General features: G+C 41.9%; 1 protein-coding gene across 4 annotated transcripts in view; it reads left to right on the top strand.

The window, feature by feature from the left end:
- BMPER (BMP binding endothelial regulator) overlaps positions 1 to 21,845 on the top strand; it is a 284,126-nt gene that overhangs the window by 145,374 nt on the left and 116,907 nt on the right. For all 4 annotated transcript variants that reach the window (XM_049894529.1, XM_049894532.1, XM_049894530.1 and 1 more), the window contains exons 7-9: positions 10,262 to 10,361; positions 15,985 to 16,094; positions 19,374 to 19,514. In XM_049894529.1, coding sequence (XP_049750486.1) covers positions 10,262 to 10,361; positions 15,985 to 16,094; positions 19,374 to 19,514 — 351 coding nt within the window. The remainder of the gene's footprint in view (positions 1 to 10,261; positions 10,362 to 15,984; positions 16,095 to 19,373; positions 19,515 to 21,845) is intronic.

Raw genomic sequence — 21,845 nt, forward strand, 5'->3', positions numbered from 1 at the left:
GCCAGTTACCGTTGAGTCAATCCTGACTTACGGCGACCCCATAGGCGTCAGAGTAGAACTATGCTCCAGAGGGTTTTCAGTGACTGATTTTTTTCAGAAGTAGATCACCAGGCCTTTCTTTCAAGGTGCCTCTGGATAGACTCAAACCCTCAACCTTTCTGCTAGCAGCCAACTGCGTTAACAGTTTCCGCTACCCAGGGACTGTATAGTGACATTAGGCCTGAAAAATTACATCTGGGACTGCACAGAGAAATTGAATGTTATTTCCTTAATAATAACTGTAGTAGGTAGAATAATGCCCCCTCCCCCGCCAAAGATGTTAATATTCTAATTAATCCCTGAAACGTGTGGATAAATTACCTCACATGACCAAAAGGTCTTTGCAAATGTAAGGATTTTGAGATGGGAAGATTATTCTGGATTACTTGGGTGTATCCAAGGTAATCACAAGGACCTTATAAGAAGGAAGCAGGGGAGTCAGAGGAAATGTGATAAGGGAAAAAGTTTAGGATTACAGAGAGATTTGAAGATGCTTTGTTGCTTGCTTTGAAGATAGAGGAAAGGGCCATGAAGCAAGGAATGCAGGTGGCCTTTAAAACAAAAATGCAAGGAAATGGATTCTACCCTAAGCCTCCAGAAGGAAAGCAGCCCTACACTTTGATTGTATCCTTAAGTGAGACCCATTTCAGACTTCTGACCTTCAGAACTGTAAGATAATCAATTTGTATTGTTTTAAGCTGCTAAGGTTGTGGTAAGTTGTTACAGCAGCAATAAGAAACTAATACAATAATGTAAACATTATAATTGGGATTACAGACATTTGCTGATGGGAACAATAAAAGGGATTTGTTCCCTGGGACAGGGCATCAGTTCATGATTCTCTAAATAGGTAGTAAAGTACAAAAGGGTTTTTTGTTTTGTCAGCCAAGTGGGCCCATCTTGGGAGTTTGTTCAAGATTTTTCTGAGACAAAAATAGGTATCTTTGTAGGACTTGGCTGACATGTCCTTGAATATCTGTGTATAGAATTCCTGTCGATTTCTATTTTCTCACTTGGAAACCCATGTGTGGCCATCACGTTTGGTTTCTCAGGGGAGAAAGCTTCTAGGATCCTTGCAGACCGTGGTAATAAAGCCTGAGTTGGTCTCAGCCTAAACCCCCTGATGAGGCACAGTTCAACTCTCATCAGCCTCAATCACAACTCCACCCCCCTGTTCCTGCTCCTTCTTTTCTGACATCTTTCTTCTCAAGCCTGAAGAAAAGTGGCCTCCAGCCGCAGAGAAGTGAAAAGGTGCCTGGTTCAGCTCTCAACGAGAACTCTTCCACCTGAAAAATGTGCTCCGTCGTTCAAAACTCATGCCTTGAGCATGTGTTAGAAGCTCTGATGTAAGCTAGCTGTGAGGGGAACTAACAAGATAAATAAGCCTTAATCCCTGCTCACTGGCAGCTCATGCTAGTGAGGCATTTTGCAAAGTGCAGTGCCTGGGGCAGCAGCGTCACATTCATCTAGGAACGTTATTAAAAATGCAGGTTTCTAGGCTGTGATTTGAGAAAACTTTGGTCAAATGCATTGGTTCTCAATTGAGGCCCCCTCCAGAGGACATTTGGCACTGTCTTGAGACCATTTTGAGGGGAGGAGGGGTGCTACTGGTACCTGATAGGTAGAGGCCAGGGATGCTGCTAAATATCCTACAATGAACAAAGACTTATCTGGGCCAAAAGGTTAAAGGAGCCAAGATTGAGAAACTTTGGTCTAGTGAGTAAGTCTGACACAAACATACACACATAAATTATTAAATTACGGTAGTCTGTACATAAATTGGAAGCCCTGGTGGTGTAGAGGTTAAGTGCTACGGCTGCTAACCAAAAAGGTCGGCAGTTCGAACCTGCCAGGCGCTCCTTGGAAACTCTATGGGGCAGTTCTACTCTGTCCTACAGGGTCGCTGAGTTGGAATTGACTCGATGGCACTGGGTTTGGTTTTGTTTGGTACATAAATTATTAAATTATGGTGGTATATACATGTATCTCACTGTAGTGACTATATATACACATATACACACATATAATATAAAAATACCATGTGCTCTGGGAGTACAGCAAGCAGTGCTGGCTTTGCCTGAGGAAGCCAGAGCAAGGCTGACAGCTGAGCTCCCACACCTGCCAGCTCATCAGGGTCATATGTTCAGGGTCATATCAGTCAGAGCTCTGTCAGGAGACATAAACCATATTAGTTATTTAAACAGGGAGAATTTAATATAAAGAATTACTAACTAGGTGTAAAGTTGTTAACTCAGAAACTGAAAGGGCAAAAAGTGAACTCCAAGGTATCATGGGAGCCCTGGTGGCACAATGGTTAAGCACTTGGCTGGTCACAGAAAGGCTGGTGGTTTGAACCTACCAGTTGCTCCATGGGATAAAAGACCTGGTGATCCACTCCTGTAAAGATTACAGCCTAGAAAACCCTATGGGACAGTTCTAGTCTGTCCTATAGGGTCACTATGGGTCAGAATCAACAGCAACAAGGCATCATGGAAGTAGCACATCGTGGAAGTAGCATCTACAGGAAGAAACCGCCACTGCTAGGGGTGGGGGAACAATGGAAGAGATGGGAATTACTAAAACTTAGAAATTTAGAGGAGGGCCCTGTGAGCTGAAATTCAGACCTCTGAGGAAGGAGTTTCAGTTGGCGGGGCGGAATGGGGTGAGGTGGGTGAGATGAAGATGGTTTTACTTGAGTGAAGTGTGGGAAAGACTGCAAACTGTGCTCAGCTGCTGATGCAGAAGGAGCTGCCACCGTCTAGATGAAGCAGCATTGCTGAGGTGATACCCACAGGAACAGGTGGAGGCACCCAGGCAGGAGCGAGTGCCATCTCCCTGTAGCACCCCCTATTGGCATAGTCTTATGTGGATCCGACTTGCAAAGTAGAAATATGGTTTATAGAGTCTCAGTCCCAGTACCAGAAAGCTGAGTACAGATGGGCGGAGGGCGGATTTGGACTTGAGAGATAACAGCTTAATAACTGGTACATGTTTGTAGATTTCATAAAATAAAGATGCTTGGGTCCTACCCCAGGGTACTGCATTAGATTGTCTTGGATGTGAAGCCCTCCATATATTTTTTTTCCCCAGAATTCCACAGGTGATTCTGACACACAACCTACTTTGAGAATCATGAGTAGTGATCATTAAATGTTTTTAAGCATAATAAGCAACACACTGTTATCTGTGGGGTTGAAAGCTCTTTCAACTGAATGGAAGAGGAAGATGAAGAGCCCATGTTGGTGAGTTATAAATAGATATGAGGATGTTGAACACTTGGTGCTCTTCATGAAAGAACAGGGAGAGAGAAATCCCAAACTTTCAGATTTCCCATTAGACTTTTTTTTTTTTTTAAAGTTCTAAAAGGAAAGAAGTGAAAGGGAAAGAGAGGCGAGCATGACAGGTGTCATGGATTGAATTGTGTCCCCCCAAAATATGTGTATCAATTTGCCTAGGCCATGATTCCCAGTATTGTGTGATTGTCCGCCATTTTGTCATCTGATGTGATTTTCCTAGGTGTTGTAAATCCTATCTCTATGATGTTAATGAGGCAGGATTAGTGGCAGTTATGTTAAAGAGGCAGGATTCAATCTACAAGATTAGATTGTGTTTTAAGCCAATCTCTTTTGAGATATAAAAGAGAGAAACAAGCAGAGAGATATGGGGCCTTCATACCACCAAGAAGGCAGCACTGGGAGCAGAGTGCATCCTTTGGACCCGGGGTTCCTGTGCTGAGAAGCTCCTCAATCAAGGGAAGATTGATGACAAGGACCTTCCCCCAGAACTGACAGAGACAGAAAGGCTTCCCCTGGAGCTGGTACCCTGAATTCTGACTTCTAGCCTACTGGACTATGAGAGAATACACTGTTTGTTGAGGCCATCCACTGGTGGTATTTCTGTTATAGCAGCACTGGATGACTAAGAAAACAGGGAAAAGCATTTGAGTTGCATAAGTTGGTGCATGATTTGGATTTTACTTAAGTAAATAGCAAAATGTTGATAATACATTTTATTTAAATCATTTTAATCTAAGAAGCAAACAAAATCTACCAAGTAATATTTAAGAAATGGCTCAATGGAGAGGAAATTCTGACTGTCCATTTGATTATGCTGCAGCTGTGAATTATCCTGTGACCTTAGAAAGGCCATGTTATATGGAAATAACTTGGCTTGGGTGTTAGAACTAAGTTCAAAGCTCAACTCTGCCACTTGTCTGACAGCAAGTTTTCTGAGCAATTTCTCTAAGGCTTGGTGTCTCAATCTCTATAGTAGGGATGATGGTGATATTTTCACCACAAGGTCATTTAGAGACTTTGTTAAAACAATATAAAGTACTGAAGCACAGTGCATTCATATTGGGGTGTTCTTTCGCCCCTTGCCCATTTTTACTTCTGTCCCTCAGCCCAAAGGACAGCTCGTCTGCTGCTCCTCCTCTCCTTTGATTTGTAGGTTTTTTTTTTTTTTTTCCTATTCCGTGCTGGCCAACAACAGGAAAAGCCAAGCGCCAAGACCTTTGCCCCTGGAAGTGACTGTCATTCTCTAAATTTTACCAAAATAGTTTCAGGGCAAAAAGAGGCATTGCTAAGGATATCTATTTCATTTGGTGAAGATTTTGGACCCACTTTGTAATTCAGAGTGGGTGCTCTGCTCATAGATCAGCTTTGTACTGCTGGCAGTTGCGATAAAAGAATTATGGGCCACCCATAAATGCTTTTCATTCAAGATGTATTTCTCACCTACATCCAGCTTCTCTCCTCCATCTCGGAATCAATGGAGAACTCTATTCTTTTCAAAGAATTGAGCAGTTTGGAAAAAAAAACACAACAACTCTAGAATACAGTAGAGTGTAGCTGACTCTTTGTGAGTGTTTAGCAACGTGCTTTTCTGTTCCCAGCCTCCTGTCAGGGAGCCAGGCTCTGCGTCCTGGTCGAGGGGTGAGTACCACGTTACATGCTGCAGGAAGGTCTCCAGCCCCCAATTCTCAGTGGCCCCCAGCGGCTGGAGAAGCATCCTGCCTGCACATGGCTGTGGTTTTGTCATCTTGCACTCATCACTCTATTCAGATAAATGTTTATTATGCAACAAAACTGCTGTTCTAGGGTAAACTTTGACACAAAGCAATTGTATTCTTGACTGAATCAGCCAAAACAAAAATAAAGGGGCAGAGAACAGACCTGGGATCTGTTTCAGGTCTTTCTTGTGGAAAGCAACTACTTTCAGAGAAGCACTTGAATATGTAGTTAGAACAAATGACCACCTCTAAACAACAGACTGAGTCTGGGTGGCGCAAGCAATTGCAATCGGCTGCTAACTTAAAGATTGGCAGCTTCAACCCACCCAGTAGCTCTGCAGAAGAAAAAGCCTACTGATCTACTTCTGTAAAGATCATAGCCAAGAAAACCCAATGGAGCAGTTCTACTCTGTAACACATGGGGTCGTCATGAGTCAGAATTGGCTCCACAGCAATTAAGAACAACAACAAAGAACAAACTTGTCTTTCCAGGGAAAGACAAATGATGAAAATCATTACAACCACGTAGTATGACATTTCCTAGCATTCCTTTCCTTGTCAACCAGATGGCTATATAATCATTAGGCCCTATGAATTTTAGCCATTTAGAAATTTTCAAACATATAGAAAAATATGCAAGATCCTAGGAATCTTACCAGATTTACATGTTGAAATTGAGTGTTGTGTCTTGCAGTATCAACAATATTATTTAGCTAGTACATGAAATGTGCAAAACCCAAGGAGATACAACGGTAAGTGTGTGCAGAGAGCCCGAAACTATGCCATTTCATCAGTATCCTATAGCTAAAGTGGTATGAATGAATTCACCCAAGTTCTAGAGCTCATTATGTGTGGTGGCCCTTCCTTTCATTCAATGAATTTTTACTGAGAAGGTTCCTCAAACCTATCACTCTCCTGAAGGATGTCAGGCACATAGGATGTGGTCCCTGTCCCCAAGACAATGTAGCTTAGAGGCGAAACCGGTGCTGTCTTGTAGGTTAAAATTTATGTATGTTTGATTATGGGCCAAGAATATAGGAGTATAGATGATAAAGGAAGAGTTATGAAAACAGAGAGGAGGTCACTCGGAAATGAAGGGCCCAAGAAGGCTTTCTAGATGGGAGGGGTCTTGAGGTAGACCTTATACAAAGCAGGATTTAGATAGGGATCAGTGGGGGCAGAGAGAGGAAAAGAGATATGTATAAGGAAGATAGAAGGCATAAGATGTATTTGGGGACAATAAAGAAATAAGATACCCTGGAGCTCTCTCTTTATGTTGGAATGAGGGGACAGAAGATTGGAGAGAAGATTATGGGGTGTCTTGACACAGTAGACTACTGTAATAAAGAACTATATTAGTGTTTTAGTGCAATACAATCTATTTCTTGCTCGTTTAACAGTTCATTATAGGTATCTGGTGGGTAGACGTCCACGTGGTGACTCAGGGACCTAGGCTCCTCCCATTTTTTGCAAGGTTCTTGATGTCTTCTCCATTCAGCTGACTATCCATCAGTAGAGGGAGAAATTGTGAGTGTGGAGGATTGTGAGTGGAAGATTTTTATACATCAGGCCTAGAAGTGTGTTATATTCTTCCCATCCATCTCTCATTGATCAGAACTTGCTCACATGTCCACACCCAACTTCAAGGGCACCTGGGGAATGTAGTCTAGCTGTATACCCAAGAGAAAAAGGCAGTGGATTTTGGTGAGCACGTAGTCTCTGGTATATGGACTCTCAGCTTGGGAGTGTAAGCTCTTAACGTGAGGGATTTTTGTATGTTATGTTCACTGCTATATCCATCCACAGCAGGTGGTAGACCTTTAACAAGTACTTAATAAAATAATGAAGTGATGGATGGCTGTTGGAAAGGAATCCAGGACATCTTGAACCTTCCAGGATGGATTAGTGGAAGAGAGCTGAGGCAGGGAAGCCAATTAGCTATTTCAATAATCTGAGGGAGCCTGGGTTCCCACAATAACAGAAGGAATGGGTTCATTTTTAGAAACAGAAATGTTTACTTCTGCTACTTTAACTTTCTTAGTTTACAACATAGCCACAGCTTATAGTTTAACTGGAGGTCCCTGCTGAGTTGAAATCATAGAAGCAGGTTGTAAACTGTAATTGTGTTCCAATGAAGGACCTTGGATTTTCTTTGGAGACATTAATTAGAATCCAGCCTGGGGACTTGGGCTATACCACAACGTTGCAACCCAAACAAAATAAAACTTGACTAAACCAGCAAACCCAGATTGGAGTTCAAGTTACTTTAACTGACTCTTGGGAAACACAAACTGCTGTTGTATTATGTATGCAAAATTTGCTCTTTGACCTTATTGTAAGGAAAATCACTGGAATATGCATGATTTTTTTTGCCAGCTTTCCAGAGTGTTGGACAAGTTAACTCCTTTGCAATTATGCAATTTTTAAAAAATTTTCATTTTAAAATATACTTGAAAAATAGATGCTGATCCAACAAGAACAGAGAATATCAGTGAAAAGAATGTGCTCTTTGTGCACCTAAAAGAAGCCAACACACAGGCTACCTCGTGTGGCCTAAGGCCTCAAGATTTTAGGAAGTTGCTTGCAGCTGAATTTCTTTGAAATTGAAAGCTAAGGGCAGCATGGAGTTCTCCCACTAGATTTGACTCTTGTGTTTTATGTATAAGCCGGGGCACACCTCATGGTCTGAACTGGACTCAGGTTACCTCCCTCTGAAGTTTGGTGAAAGGCTCCCTAACTTTGAGATTATGCAGAATCGAGTGAGGAATCTCAGACCAGCCAGGGAGTCTTAGGAGATTTTTAGTGCTTTTTCCTGATCTGGAAATAACGTAAAAACAACAGAAGAGCTTTTTGTGGTATTTAGCATGTTCTCTATTGGTTTGGGGAAGAATCTAAATATTAAAGAGGCTTAAAAATGACATGTATTAAAAAAGACATATAACATGCCGGCCTCTTCAGCCTTTTCCACCCGAAAATGAAATGAGAATGATGAGGAGAAGGAAGGGAACGCAGGGACAGCAGGAGACAGCAGTATGCTGTTGTTGACCCAGCCTGGTGCTAACGCAGAAAGCGGTGGAGAAGGTGTGAGGAAATGGCTTAAGGAGATCTTTTCCCTTGTGGTGCCCAGGGCTCTATGAGGTGGGTGTTACTCATTTCCTGAGGCCTCTTGAGATATGAATTACCCATTTGAGACAACGGGTTCCTGAAGGTCTAGAGTTTGGTTTCCAGGTAAGATTCCAGAGAAGCCATTTCACTGAAATTGAACTTGCCTAGTATAGTGATCTATTTAACCAGATTTACTAATTAAAAATTATATAAAAAAAGATCTTAATTGTTTACCAAGTTCATAGCAATTCATATTGCCTGGCATAGTTTTCGCATCAGTCTTGCAAAGTTGTTTGGTGTAAATTGGTTGGAAAGGACTTTTTTTTTTTTCACTTGACATAGCTTTCTGAATATGTAGTTACAAGTTGTTGAGGCTGGAAAAACTTCTGTTGAAGAGGAGTTCCTGAGTAATGCAAACAGTTAAGGCTGCTAACCAAAAGATTAGAGATTTGAGTTCACCCAGAGGCATCATGGAAGAAAGGCTTATGGGCATACTTCCCAAAACTCAGCCATCGAAAACCCTATGGAGCACAGTTCTACTCTGACACACATAAAGGTCGTCATGAGTTGGAATCAGCTCAACGGCAACTGGTACTGGCTTGATAAGGGAAAGGTGAGAGAGTCAGCATACTATATACTGTCATAAATTGAATTGTGTCCCCCCAAAATATGTGTATCAATTTGTCTAGGCCATGATTCCCAGTACTGTGTGATTGTACACCATTTGTCATCTGAAGTGATTTTCCTATGTGTTGTAAATCCTATCTCTATGATGTTGATAAGATGGGATTTGTGGCAGTTATGTTCCCGAGGCAGGACTCAATCTACAAGATTGGATTGTGTTTTGAGACAATCTCTTTCGAGATATAAAAGAGAGAAGCAAGCAGAGAGACGTGGGGACCTCATACCACCAAGAAGCAAACACTAGGAGGATGGCGTGACTTGTGGATCCGAGGGCCCTGTGCTGAGAAGCTCCTTGACCGGGGAAGATTGATGACAGGGACTTTCCCCTAGAGCCCACAGAGAGAGAGAGAAAGCCTTTCCCTGGAGCTAGTACCCTGAATTCGGACTTGTAGCCTTCTAGACTGTGATAGAATGAATTTCACTTTGCTAAAGCCACCCGCCTGTGGTATTTCTGTTATAGCACCATTAGATAACTAAGACACATACCTTTACATTCTAGAGATGGTGAGATATTGAGTGACAGAGGGCAGGACTAATGTCAGAGGTAGGTGTGCTGAGGGTCAAAAAGGACTGAGAATGAGAGCCAAGGAGAATATCTGCAGGCCCCAGAAGTTCTCCCACAGGCCTCTGAAGCTCTGCTAGTCCTTCTAATATCAGTCATCCAATCATCATACACTTTATAATTAGTTATAGAAACAGATTTTGTTGGCTTGGTAAATTCAGTAAAATGGCCTTTCTGAAACTTGGCTTTCAGTGTATTGATTTTCTAGTTTGAACCTCATTGAGCTACCTTAATGGCACCTTCAAGCTTGTGGAAGAAAGTGAGGTCTTCCTGGAAAAGGAGGTCTGTAAAGCCTAAAGAAGAATGGAGGCCTGAAAGATGAGGAAAACCTCATTAAAACCCAAAGGATCCCTTTTTCTTTTTTAGGGCCAGGGGTGTGTGTTTGAAGAGAGGCAGCGATCTGATAAGTTGGCCAACTCATCCTGTTTTGCCTGGCACTTACCCAATTTTAGCCTTGAAAGTCCCACTGAAGCAGTTGGCCCCTGTCGACCTACTCCAAGGTCAGTCTTGAGGAGAACAATAATAAAGGTGGTGGTCGATGGTGGGAAGAGGTGTCAAAATCATCTCTCTAGGGGCAGTCTTTGTAGTTACAATTTACATGGCCTGCAAGGAAGATAAAAGGATGCTTGGGAGAAATTACATGGACCTGCAGCCTTGGAAACCCCATGGGGAAGTTCTACTCTGTCCTGTATGGTCGCTATTAGTTGGAATCGACTGGATGGCACACAACAACAATGACAGTCATCCCAGGGACTTGATACTGTGGAAGCGTCTTAGGTTTGTTACAGAAATCTTGGGTGTACAATGTATATGCACTTACTTTTCTAAATGTCCCTTTTCTCTCTCTCTCTTTTCTTCAGGGAGGCAGGACACAGTGCGTGAGAGAAGTCTGTCCCATTCTCTCCTGTCCTCAGCATCTTAGTCATATTCCCCCAGGACAGTGCTGCCCCAAATGTTTGGGTGAGTGACCATTTTCAGGTCAAAGAACAATGTAGTTTATTCTTCGAGTGTCTGCTGAGAGTGTTCATCGCAACGTTATCTTGACGTTCTCAAGTCGTCCTATTTCATGGTTTGTTAGAGGTGATTGTCTCTTCTAATTGCATGAGATAAGGTATGTACAGGTTTGGGCTCATTTTTGAGGCCTCTACAGATGCTTCTTTTCTCTTCCCTTGTATCTGTAAGCCTGATCATTCAGACAGCCTGGGATAAGTATCTCCTTGTCAACAAGAACAATATGAAAGAAACCGTCTTTAATTGAGTATATGGCTATTAGTAGCAAATGATCTTAAAGACATTGGATGTAAATATGAAGGAATACAGACTAGTATTATTTTTAGAGGCAAAAGCATGTAGAAGGATAACATGCCCAAAAGCAAGAGGTTTGAAAGCGAATGATGAATGATAGCCAAGAAGAAGAGAGTATTAACTATTTTTTATTGAGCATTTGCTATGTATTAGACACAATGTCGGAGTCAATGGGTGGTGAAAACAGTTAAGGTGCTTGGTTGCTAACCAAAAGTTGAATGTTCCAGTCCATCCAGAGGTGTCTCAGAAAGGCCTGGTGATCTCCTTCTGAAAAATTATCTGTTGAAAACCCAATGGAGCACAGTTCTATTCTGACACATGTGAGGTCACCATGAGTCAGAATCAACTCAATGGCAACCGGTTTTGGGCATCATGTTAAGCACTTAATACTCTTTTTTTCATTTAATCTTCTCAAGAAGCTGTGAAGCATATACTGAATATAAAATTCATGTGTATAATGTAGATGCTACGATTAGTTTTATCGGAACAAGAAGGAAATAGATGCTTAGAGGATACACAGCTGGTAGGTTATGGAGCTGATATCTGAACAGATGGCAGTATGATCCCAAAGCCCATGCCCTGACCTACTACAGCTCCTTCCCTGATGACTTGGGAGGGCAGCAAGTTGCCACCTAGAAGGAGGAAAACCATGCTGGGGAGTCTTTAGAGCCTGAGATGCTCTGGCTTTTGTTTATAATCCATATGTCAGTTTCTCAATGAATCCTAGGCCCTTGAGCTGGTTGGGTTCTGATTATTCAAGATTCAGATAAAAGTAGCTGAATCCACCCTCCATATACAGTAAAATGTCTGGCAGCCCCTAGGATCCCTGTGGATCCTTGAGGGACTGCTATTTCCCTAGTGGCCTTTGGGTTTGTGTTCTGCTCCTGCTGATTCTCTCTATTCTGCTTTTTTTTTTCTTTTTTTTTACATCATTTCGTCCTTTCACAGTCCACCACCTCCACCCCCAAGTCTTTCCACATCCTGTGGTGCCACTGAATCAGGACTTGTGTAGAAGATTTTACTGCCAGTTTTTAGCCAATGAGATAATCACCTAGTTAAAACATGGTGACCAACGTAAAATGGAATATTAAGCTGTTTGGTCTTAACAGAGTCCCCGGGTGATGCAAATGGTTGTGCACTGGATTGCTAACCAAAAGTTTGGTGCCTCGAGTCCACTCAAGGCACCTCAGAAGAAAGGGCTGGTGATCTCCTTCTGAAAAATCAGCCATTGAAAACCTTTTGGAGCACAGTTCTACTCTGACACACATTGGGTCCCCTTGAGTCAGAATTGACTTGATGGCAACTAGTTTGCTTCTTAAAAGGTCTTAGCTATTTTGCCTCTGGGAAGTGGTCATCCTTTTCTTTTGGCTCCCAACTCGTGTAATTTACTTCTCATACCCCTTCCTTGATTCATCTCTGTTTTCTTTCATAGTTGCTTTCCCGAACCCCCCAAATTTCCGTTAATTTATTCTCCTCATTCCCCGCTTATCACAGCCATGCTCTGAAGCCTGTCTTTCTACATCCAAATTGGCAAATAAACGTACTTTGTTAAACTGAAAGAGCGTTCTCCCATCAGGATTTTACTAACTCTTTACCTGACAATGTTTGCCTTCCTACTTGTTAAAGTAAATATCAGATATTTGTTTAATCTATATACTTTTAAAGTATATATGAAATAATTATAAGAGCAAAGGAGAATTTTTTCAGGCATGCCTGATTAAAGACATTTTATTACGTGTGTGCTCTTTGGGTTGCCAATGGGTGTTCTTGCTTCTGGAATAAAATGAACAAGTTCACTGTGGTTGATTCGAACTATCATGCTGGGAATCACAGTAGAAGCAGGTTTCCATATAAGTGGTCAGCCTTCAGACAGGAGGTGGCATTTGAGCCTGGCCTTGAAGATGAGTCAACTTGATGAGTGCTTTGAAGCTGGTACCCTGGGCACCGTGAGTCAGCATGGATCTTCCCACATGAGCAACGGTTGTTGTATTGAGAATAGGTTTTTCTGTTCCCTGTGGTCACAAGACAGACTACAAAAGAACAGTAAGTCTTAGGAAACTTAAAAATCAGAATTCTCCCAAATGAGAACTGAATGATGTGAACACAGCTTAACTCAGGGTGTACACGGAGTCTCTCACCCTCTCTGTTGAATACTTTATTTGGGGCCATGATGACTTTGGGATTAAGGTAAGATTTGATGTTCTTTGGGGGTGGAAAGAAACATCCCGACACAAGAAAAGACAGAAAGGAAAAAGCACAAAAACTCAGGGATATTTTCTGATGCTGAAATCATACACTAATTAGACTTTTGGCTGATTGGACACTGATTTACTGGTAATTTCTCCTCTTCTGGGATAAATTCACATGCCATACCTCTGCCTTTTGCATTATAACATTGCCTTCTTCTTTTCTCATTTCTCTGAAGAGCCCTGTCAGAGGGCAATGTACACAGAGTGCCCAACGCACCTCTCACAGTGACCCAGCCCAGGATCCCGTTTTAATTATACTACCACTATATGTGGTGTAGTCCTGGTACAGTGGTAGAAATCTTGCCTTGCATGCAGGAGACCCAGGTTCAATTCCCGGCCATTGCCGCTCATGTGCAGTCACCACCCATCTGTCATTGAAGGCTTGTGCATTGCTACAATGCTGAACAGGCTTCAGTAGAGCTTCCAGATTAAGATGGACTAGGGAGAAGGACCTGGTGATCTACTTCTGGAAATCAGTCAAGAAAGCCCCATGGATCACAATGGTCTGATCCACAACCCATCATGGGGATGGCACAGAACTGGGCAGTGTTTCATTCTGTTGTACATGGGGTTGCCATGAGTTGGGGGCTGACTTGATGGCAGCTGACAACATAATGATAATACTTATCATCTGCCACTTACTGGGGACATTTATCTAGTGCCAGGCACTGTGCTAAGAGCTTTCCAACCATTTTTTTTCCTCTAAAATTTACATTTTATTGAAGGATAATTTAAGTGACTGGTCACCTTTATCCACATTATTGTGGATAAATTCATTGAGGTGCCTGTTTGGTCATCCATATATTCATTCATTCATTCATTTATGCAATAGTATTTAATACTATACTAGTTGTAAAAGCAATAGGCTGTTGGAACACAGGAAGGGGCCATTCGTTCTAAGAGACGAAAGGACCTCAAAGCTGTGAAGAAGACATATTTTGATTGATGGAGAGGGAAAGCTCAACTGTACTATTTTTTTGTATCTTGTGTTTTGCCAGAAAGGATTTAAGACCTCTTACAGAATACATGAAACACATGTAGATAAATGATAGGAAAAATGTAAACCAAGTTATCACAATTAAAAAAATAAATGTTCAAGTGAAGCAGAGCTATCTTTAATTCCTAAAGAACAGAAACGTATCTGTTGATTGATATAAAGAGGACAATGTTTTAAGTAGTGAAGAAAGACCTCACCATCATTTTTACAGTAAAAAAAAAAAAAAAATTGCTTAAGGCTGTTTCTTAAACTGTAATGCCCTGAGACCACAGTGTGATTCGACAGAAGTGATTTGATGGGGTGGCCCAAATCTGGGTAATTCAGGCTACACACAGTTTTCTGATGCTTCAGTGTAAACCAAGTGGGAAATCTAAGGAAAGGATGAATTTTGTATTTTGTAGATAATCCCATAATTTAGCCTGTAAGTTCTTAGGTAGTTCAAGAGACTTAGGACGTGGGCGCGAACATGAGAAATCCATCTAGATCAGGATATTAATACTTGTAAGATGCAGCTACAATCATATGCTAACTGTTGTCTAACCAGTTTTTGGTTTACACTTTAACGGAAATATTGTAGCCGGAGGTGGTGATGTGTTATTGGGAGGGGGCATTATTGATGCTATTTTACGAGTCCCCTCAAGGTCATGAGGAAATCTGTATGTGGATCAGAATTATAACTCACTCTCATTTTTTACCAACATGTTTGCTCCTGGTTGTGAGAACCAAACAAATGATTTTGAATTTATACTGTATCCTGGCATTGCGGTAGACACTGATAGGAAGATACCATTTTTCTTGACTCTTACTAACAGCAATTCTGACAATTCTGAGAACAGAATTTAGTGTGTATAGGTATTTCCAGCATTTGATGGAGCCTACCATAAATGGAGATTGATATTAATCCTTTTGGAGTCCCTGGGTGCTGCAAATGGCTAATGCTGTCAGCTGCTATCTGAGGTTTGAGTCCATGCAGAGGTGCTTTGGAAGAAAGCCCTGACTATCTACTTCTGAAAAGCCAGCCACTGAAAACCCAGTGCAGCACAGTTCTACTGTGCTATACGTGGGGTTGCCATGAGTGGAAATTGGCTGGACAGCAACTGGCTTATTAATCCTTTTACAATAAGGAAGATGGACGTGGATCTAAATCTGAAGAATAAACCCGAATCCTTGGCTTCTTTCCTTAGGCCTTAATTAACATCACATTTCAAAGATGTTTTGCTATGCTCCAGGGAGACGGAAACTCTTAAATACTGAAAGAAAGGAAGAGCTTGGATTGTGCTGCTTATTTGGGGTTGTTTGTTCTGTACCTTTGATCACCATTCGGTCCTCGCATCAGGGAAAACCAAGCCCATTCTACAGAGGTACAGTGTCTAGGAAAGGTCTGACACTTGGCAGGTGGAGCTGAATTCTGCTTCTGTGCATCCTTTGAGTTAGCTTCATCCTTTATGACAGCCAATCTGTAGTTTCCACAGCTGAGATGCTACTTCATTAGTTCCTCTTTGTGCTCATTCTGGTTCTTCTTGAGTTGTCTTGATCCCTTGTTCCCCAACCCCATCAATACCCACTTTCTGGGTAGTTTTATTTGATCTTTAAGATGCAGCTCAGATGTCACATCCTCCAAGAAGTGTTATGTGACCTCCCCGTCTCCACAGTTCCCAGGTTGGCCTCTTTCTTAGCACTTACCATAGTGTTGTGTCAAATGCCTTTTGTGGGTTTGTCTCCCCAGTAGACTGTGGGTTCCCTGAGGGCAATCCTGTGTCTCAGTCATGTTGGTTCACTATAGTGAACACTTAATAAAGATTTGTTCAACTCAGGGTTGAGTGTGGCGATTAAACTCTTTTAACAAAAAACTTTCTGAATTAATGACTCCTGGGGATCCCCTTGGGAGCATCTGGCCTAAGGCTCTATTTTTGTGCACCACACTTACCTGGTCCTGTGAGAATGTTACCAGTCCCGTGATGCAATTGCTGGTGGCCAAATGGGACACCCCTGGCTTATACCTTGCTTATGCTGACCTTTTGCTTTCTTTTAGGCCAGAGGAAAGTGTTTGACCTCCCTTTTGGGAGCTGCCTCTTTCGCAGTGACGTATATGACAACGGATCCTCGTTTCTCTACGATAACTGCACGGCATGCATCTGCAGGGTAAGGTGGCACTGAGGGGGCGGTGGCCTAACAAAGACAGGGTTTGGGTCTCAGAGTTAGCAGCATAGCCAGAGGTCACAATGTGTTATTGGGAGGAGACATTATCAATGCCATTTTATGAATGAAACCAATGAGGCAATGATGCCATCTACCAGTGAAATCATACTTAAGGTCACAAGGAAGCCCAAAATATAACTTACTATCATCTTTTGAGCACCAGTCAATGAACCTGTGGTGGTGAGAACCAAACCCTGAGGGCCTGTCATGAGGAACTTTCCCAAATCAGACAAATACACAGCGCAGCATTGTTGGGCTCTAATTATCCGAGTTGAATTATCTGGCACGTTTGACCATGAATGTGGCTTGAATTATATTCACAAGAAGGCACCAACATGGATTTACAGTTCACCACAAAGATAAACCTGGACATTTGGAAAGAGAGTATTTATGTGGTGCCCCTTGTCCCATTTCTTACTCACTTTTTTCTAAAGCACCTGGAAGTCTAATGATTGGTAAAGAAAGAATTCCACTGCTCCAGATATTTAAAGGGACACACACCAAGTAGACATAGACTATACTTGTACAGCAATATTTGTGCAGCAATATTTTATCATTTAAGCATTTACCACAGAGGGCTTCAGGACCCACACAGTTGTATAAGTTTAGCATAATGCATATTGATGGTGGTAGTTGTTTTGTTTGTAATAGCTAAAGGACTGGAGAGGGAAAGGGAGGAACTGTGCTCAATGAAGTTATGAGTCAGTAGCTGGGATTAGAGTTCATAAGTTCCTAATTACTTGAGCCATGCTTTGCTAAGTACCATGCACTGCTTCAGGGGGATGGCTGGGTAAGACTGAACTATCTGTTCCTTGGCACTAAACAAGGATTTGTTCCGCAGCCTGAGAATACTTTCCCGAGGCTCATTCCCCTCTCCTGTGGTTTGTATTATCCTACGTTGAACACAGAGCAACTCCTTCTGTTTGCCTCAGACTCCATCCTCAGGCCCTCTCTTCCCCTCTAGGAATTTCACAGGTTACAGCTTCTTCATGGGGATACGGGGTCTTTGATGAAACACATCACATTCCCAATCCCCTTGACTGAAGGAAAGCCAGACATCCTGTGAATGGGAATTAGTTATGCATGGAGCCTCTTAGAGATGAATAGGCAATATGTCCCATTGCTTATCAAGAAGTGTAGTTAATCCTGTTCTCTCAAGAGGTTGCTTTATCAGAATATAAATTCACAGTTATCTTTGGGAGATTGGATGCTCATAGTATCAGGCTGCAATCATATTGGCTAATGAGAGTTATTTTCTATCTGTTAGAGCTCCCCTCTCCAGCAACTCCATCTCATGCTCCTCACAATTTACACTGCAAATGCAGGGAACTGTCGAATAGTTCTCAGAACACACGGTTTCATGGCTCTGGACCTTCAAATTTGCTGATTCCTCTATCTGCAGCGTCTTTACCTTCTTTAAATTTGAAATTTAAATTAGCAAAGTCCTCTTTATCCTCTCTTCTCTGCTACCCCTACACCTCTACTAATTTGATTTTTCGCATTATAATGCAATTTGTTTGGTTGCATGGTTATTTCCTCTCTTACCCAGTAAGCTCCTTGAGGACAGAAGTACATCCATCTCCATCTTCTCATTGCTTGACCTAAGGCTAGGCACACAGCATAATATATATATGTATGTATGCTTGTTTAATATATATACGTATGTATGCTTGTTTATTTTGTGAAAGGTGAGAGCGCTACAGTAAAGTATGCATTGAGAATTAATGAGTGCCTTTATTTTTTACACCAGATATCAGGACACACACTTTGACAAAGGATTTATTTTTTCTGATTTATAATAATTGCTATGTGCCAGGTACCATGCCAGGTACTTTACATATTTTATATAAACCCCACAGTAACCTGAGAAGTAGGCACTGTCATCTCCATTTTTGAAGATAAGGAATCTGAGGCTCAAGGAGATGCATTTTCTCAAGTTTCCACACCTAATAAATGAATGGGAATTCTAACCTGGTCCTATTTGACCCTAAGTCCCATATTCTATCCACTCCATCAGGTGGATAGAACTTAAAAACAAAGGATATAAAATGCCATGTTTTTTTGGAGGAGTATCTCATGGTCATATACTAGGCTTAGATGAACAAGCCGATTGGAGTATTAGTAGATGTTACGGAAAGTACCTCTTGAAGTCACCGAATTAACACAGAGGCTGCAGAAGTTGCATAGATTGATTCACACAAGGTGTTTATAGTTGATGCTTGGAAATGAATCCTCTCTCAACGCTTAGTAATAGGTTCTGTGTCTTGGGGATGGGCTTGGTTTCATTTCTCCGTCATTGGTCTCACTCTAACTTCAGTGGAATCACTGATCTACCCTGCAACACTTCCTTCCTCCATACTCGTCTTCTGCTCAGCTTCATAAATGTTTTACCCTTCCCGTCATTCCAGCTGATGACCTACTACTCCAGGTGAAATTCTATCTTGTTGGCTGGAGAACTATAGAAGTTTATTTTCCTTAAGCTACTCTAAACCTTTCTTGAATGTGTTGTTAAATGAATTAGTAGGTAAAATGTACTTGGTTATTTTCTTCATTGTACAGCACTTTTTTAGAAATCACACCATTCCCTTTTAAGTTACAGATATAAACGTGCAATCCTTAGGGGTTAAGTGACCTGGGTAAGGTCACACTACTTATAGCAGAACCCTAGGGCCCAAGTCCAGTTTTGGAATTATTCATTTGGTGCTTTTGTGAACACAACACACCTGGGGAATTTCATTTTGAAATGGAACATCAGTGCTTAATTTTTATACTTTGATCACAAATACTCTGCCTTTGTGCTAAACTCCCGTAAGGTGGCATAAAGCCATGGATGAGGTGCCAAAGAACATTGTTAATGAAGGATGTGAAAAGGAGAAAAGGACAGGAAGAAGGAACCAGGTTGGCCCATAGTGACTGGGCCATCTTGCTACACACTGGCCGGAGCAGAATCACAGTTGCTCTTAAGCATTAAATTATAAGCCCTTGGAAGATAGAGCATATATATCATATTCTTCATATCTCCCGCATATTCTTGTCCAGATATTTAATCCACAAACAACATTTTGAAATGAATGAATTATTTATTGCAATAAATTCAAACAGGGTACCTACAGAGTATGTTTTAAAAGCATTGGATAGTCGTGGGCTGTTAAATGAAGGCCAAGCAGGATATTTGGCAGGGGTGGAAATCAGTTTTAATTTCTTGTTTGCCTTTGGACCCAGGACTCTACCGTGGTGTGTAAGAAGAAGTGCTCTCACCCTGGTAGCTGTGACAGAGGCGAGGAGGCCTGTTGTGAGGAGTGCCTCCTGAGAGTGCCCGCAGAGGACCTTAAAGTGTGCAAATTTGGCAACAAGATTTTCCGGGTATGTTATGAACAAGCTCATGTGAACTATCATACTGACTTTTAAAAAGCTCCAAACAAAATGTGGACTGGGTTTTTCCATATTTTATATGTGTGTGTGTATAACATATATAGTCAAGTACAGATGGGGCAGAAAAGCAATTGTTTGGCTCTATTTTTTTCATGAACTATTTTTAAACCTGTAAAAGTGATTGTCTTTTCAAAATGTGGCTGTCCTGTGACTGGGTTTGAGCGGAAGAAGATGTCCCATGGATGCCGTGGCTGGGGTGCCCAAGTTCCTGTGAGCTTCTCATTCAGTCAGAGCTGCTCAGTAACCCTTCTCAGGGTGATGACCCTTTTAAGATCCCAACAATTCTATGTCTGATACTTCTGGAAGCTTTTCACAAAGCTGTCTTTTCAAAGAAAGGTTTTGTCATTTGGAAAATGTTCCTGTGGGGATGTCCACGGGTTAAGTAGCCAGCACAGCAGGTGAGCAAAGGTGAGCGAGTCCTCTCTCAACTGAACCCAAAGCGTTGTCTGTTTGCTATCTGATACAGATTTTACATTATTTTCTGATGTCCTTGAGTGGAAAACAGTACAGTGGCCATTTAAACTTCAGGATGCAGGATTGTTGGCTTTGTACAAAGTGCCTCCCATTCAGTCCATTTTCCCAGGGGTGGAGGGAGTCCCTCTGTACCTGAAGAAGATACATTTTGATTTTTGGAGAAGGAAAGCTTAATACCAATCGAGACCCTCTGAATTTCATCAGAGGTAGAAGCTCCTCAGGCATGCCACACTCACCCAGATGTCTTGTTACACTGTTTTGTAACAGATGGAGGGAGAGCGTTTGGTTCTTATGCAATCTGTGAGAAGACGTGATGTGTCATACCCAAGGGAAGGGGAAGCATGTGTGTTGTATTTACAAGAGCTTTCAGAGCCACTCGTGTCCTTATTACCTAAAGTCCTCCTCTATCTCCCAAGTACCTGGATGAAATAGACTCAGAATCATGCTGGTGTTGTGTGCAAAACACTCTCAAGTCTCCTTGTAAGAAAGCTCCTTTGAGTGACTGAGGCCTGACATAATTTATAGAGTCATCCTTGAAACAATGAACGCTAGAAATATGTACCCAGGGAATGTGGGGCAGTTAGGTGTCCTTTAAGACAGATGCAGTTAGAGCTTTCTATCCTGAGAAATAAAAGTTACAGGAGAGTAGTTAGTCCTTACACTATCTTCGAAAATTAAGGAGAAGTTGTTGTTGTCAACAATCTGACTTGTTTCTCTGTCTTTAACAAAATCTGTTCTTTGGACTCGAAAAATAGTTTAAACAGAGAAGAAAATATTCTTTGACGGTTACGAGACAGGGGAGAGAGGGAGGGAGAGGGGTATTCACTAATTAGGTTGTAGATAAGAACTACTTTAGGTGATGGGAAAGACAACATACTATACAGGAGAGGTTAGCACAACTGGATTAAACCAAAAGCAAAGAAGTTTCCTGAATAAACTGAATGCTTTGAAGGCCAGCGTAGCAGCGGCAGAGGTTTGGGGACCATGGTTTCAGGGGATATCTAGGTCAATTGGCATAATAAAATCTATTAAGAAAACATTCTGCATCCCACTTTGGTGAGTGGCATCTTAAATGCTAGCAAACGGCCATCTAAGATGCATCAATTGGTCTCAACCCACCTGGAACAAAGGAGAATGAAGAACACCAAAGACACAAGGTAATTATGAGCCCAAGAGACAGGGCCACATAAACCAGAGACTGCATCAGCCTGAGACCAGAAGAACTAGATAGTGCCCAGCTACAACCGATGACTGCCCTGACAGAGAACGCAGCAGAGAACCCCTGAGAGAGCAGGTGAGCAGTGGGAGGCAGACCCCACATTCTTGTAAAAAGACCATATTTAATGGTCCTTGTAAAAAGACCAGATTTAATTTTCCAACTGAGACTAGAAGGACCCCAGAGGTCATCGTCCCCAGATCTTCTGTAAGCCCAAGACAGGAACCCTCCCCAAAGCCAACTCTTCAGACAGGGATTGGACTAGACTACGGGATAGAAAATGATACTGGTGAAGAGTGAGCTCCTTGGATCAAGTAGACACATGAGACTATGTGTGCATCTCCTGTCTGGAGGAGAGATGAGAGGGCAGAGGGGGTCAGAAGCTGGCCGAATGGACACGAAAAGAGAGAGTGGAGGGAAGGAGTGTGCTGTCTCTTTAGAGGGAGAGCAACTAGGAGTATATATACCAAGATGTATATAATTTTTTGTATGAGAGACTGACTTAGTTTATAAACTTTCACTTAAAGCACAATAAAAATTAAAAAAAAAAAAATTCTGTTCCTTGGATCCTA

The sequence above is a fragment of the Elephas maximus genome, chromosome 8 (assembly GCF_024166365.1).
Source record: "Elephas maximus indicus isolate mEleMax1 chromosome 8, mEleMax1 primary haplotype, whole genome shotgun sequence".
Lineage (NCBI taxonomy): Eukaryota > Metazoa > Chordata > Mammalia > Proboscidea > Elephantidae > Elephas > Elephas maximus.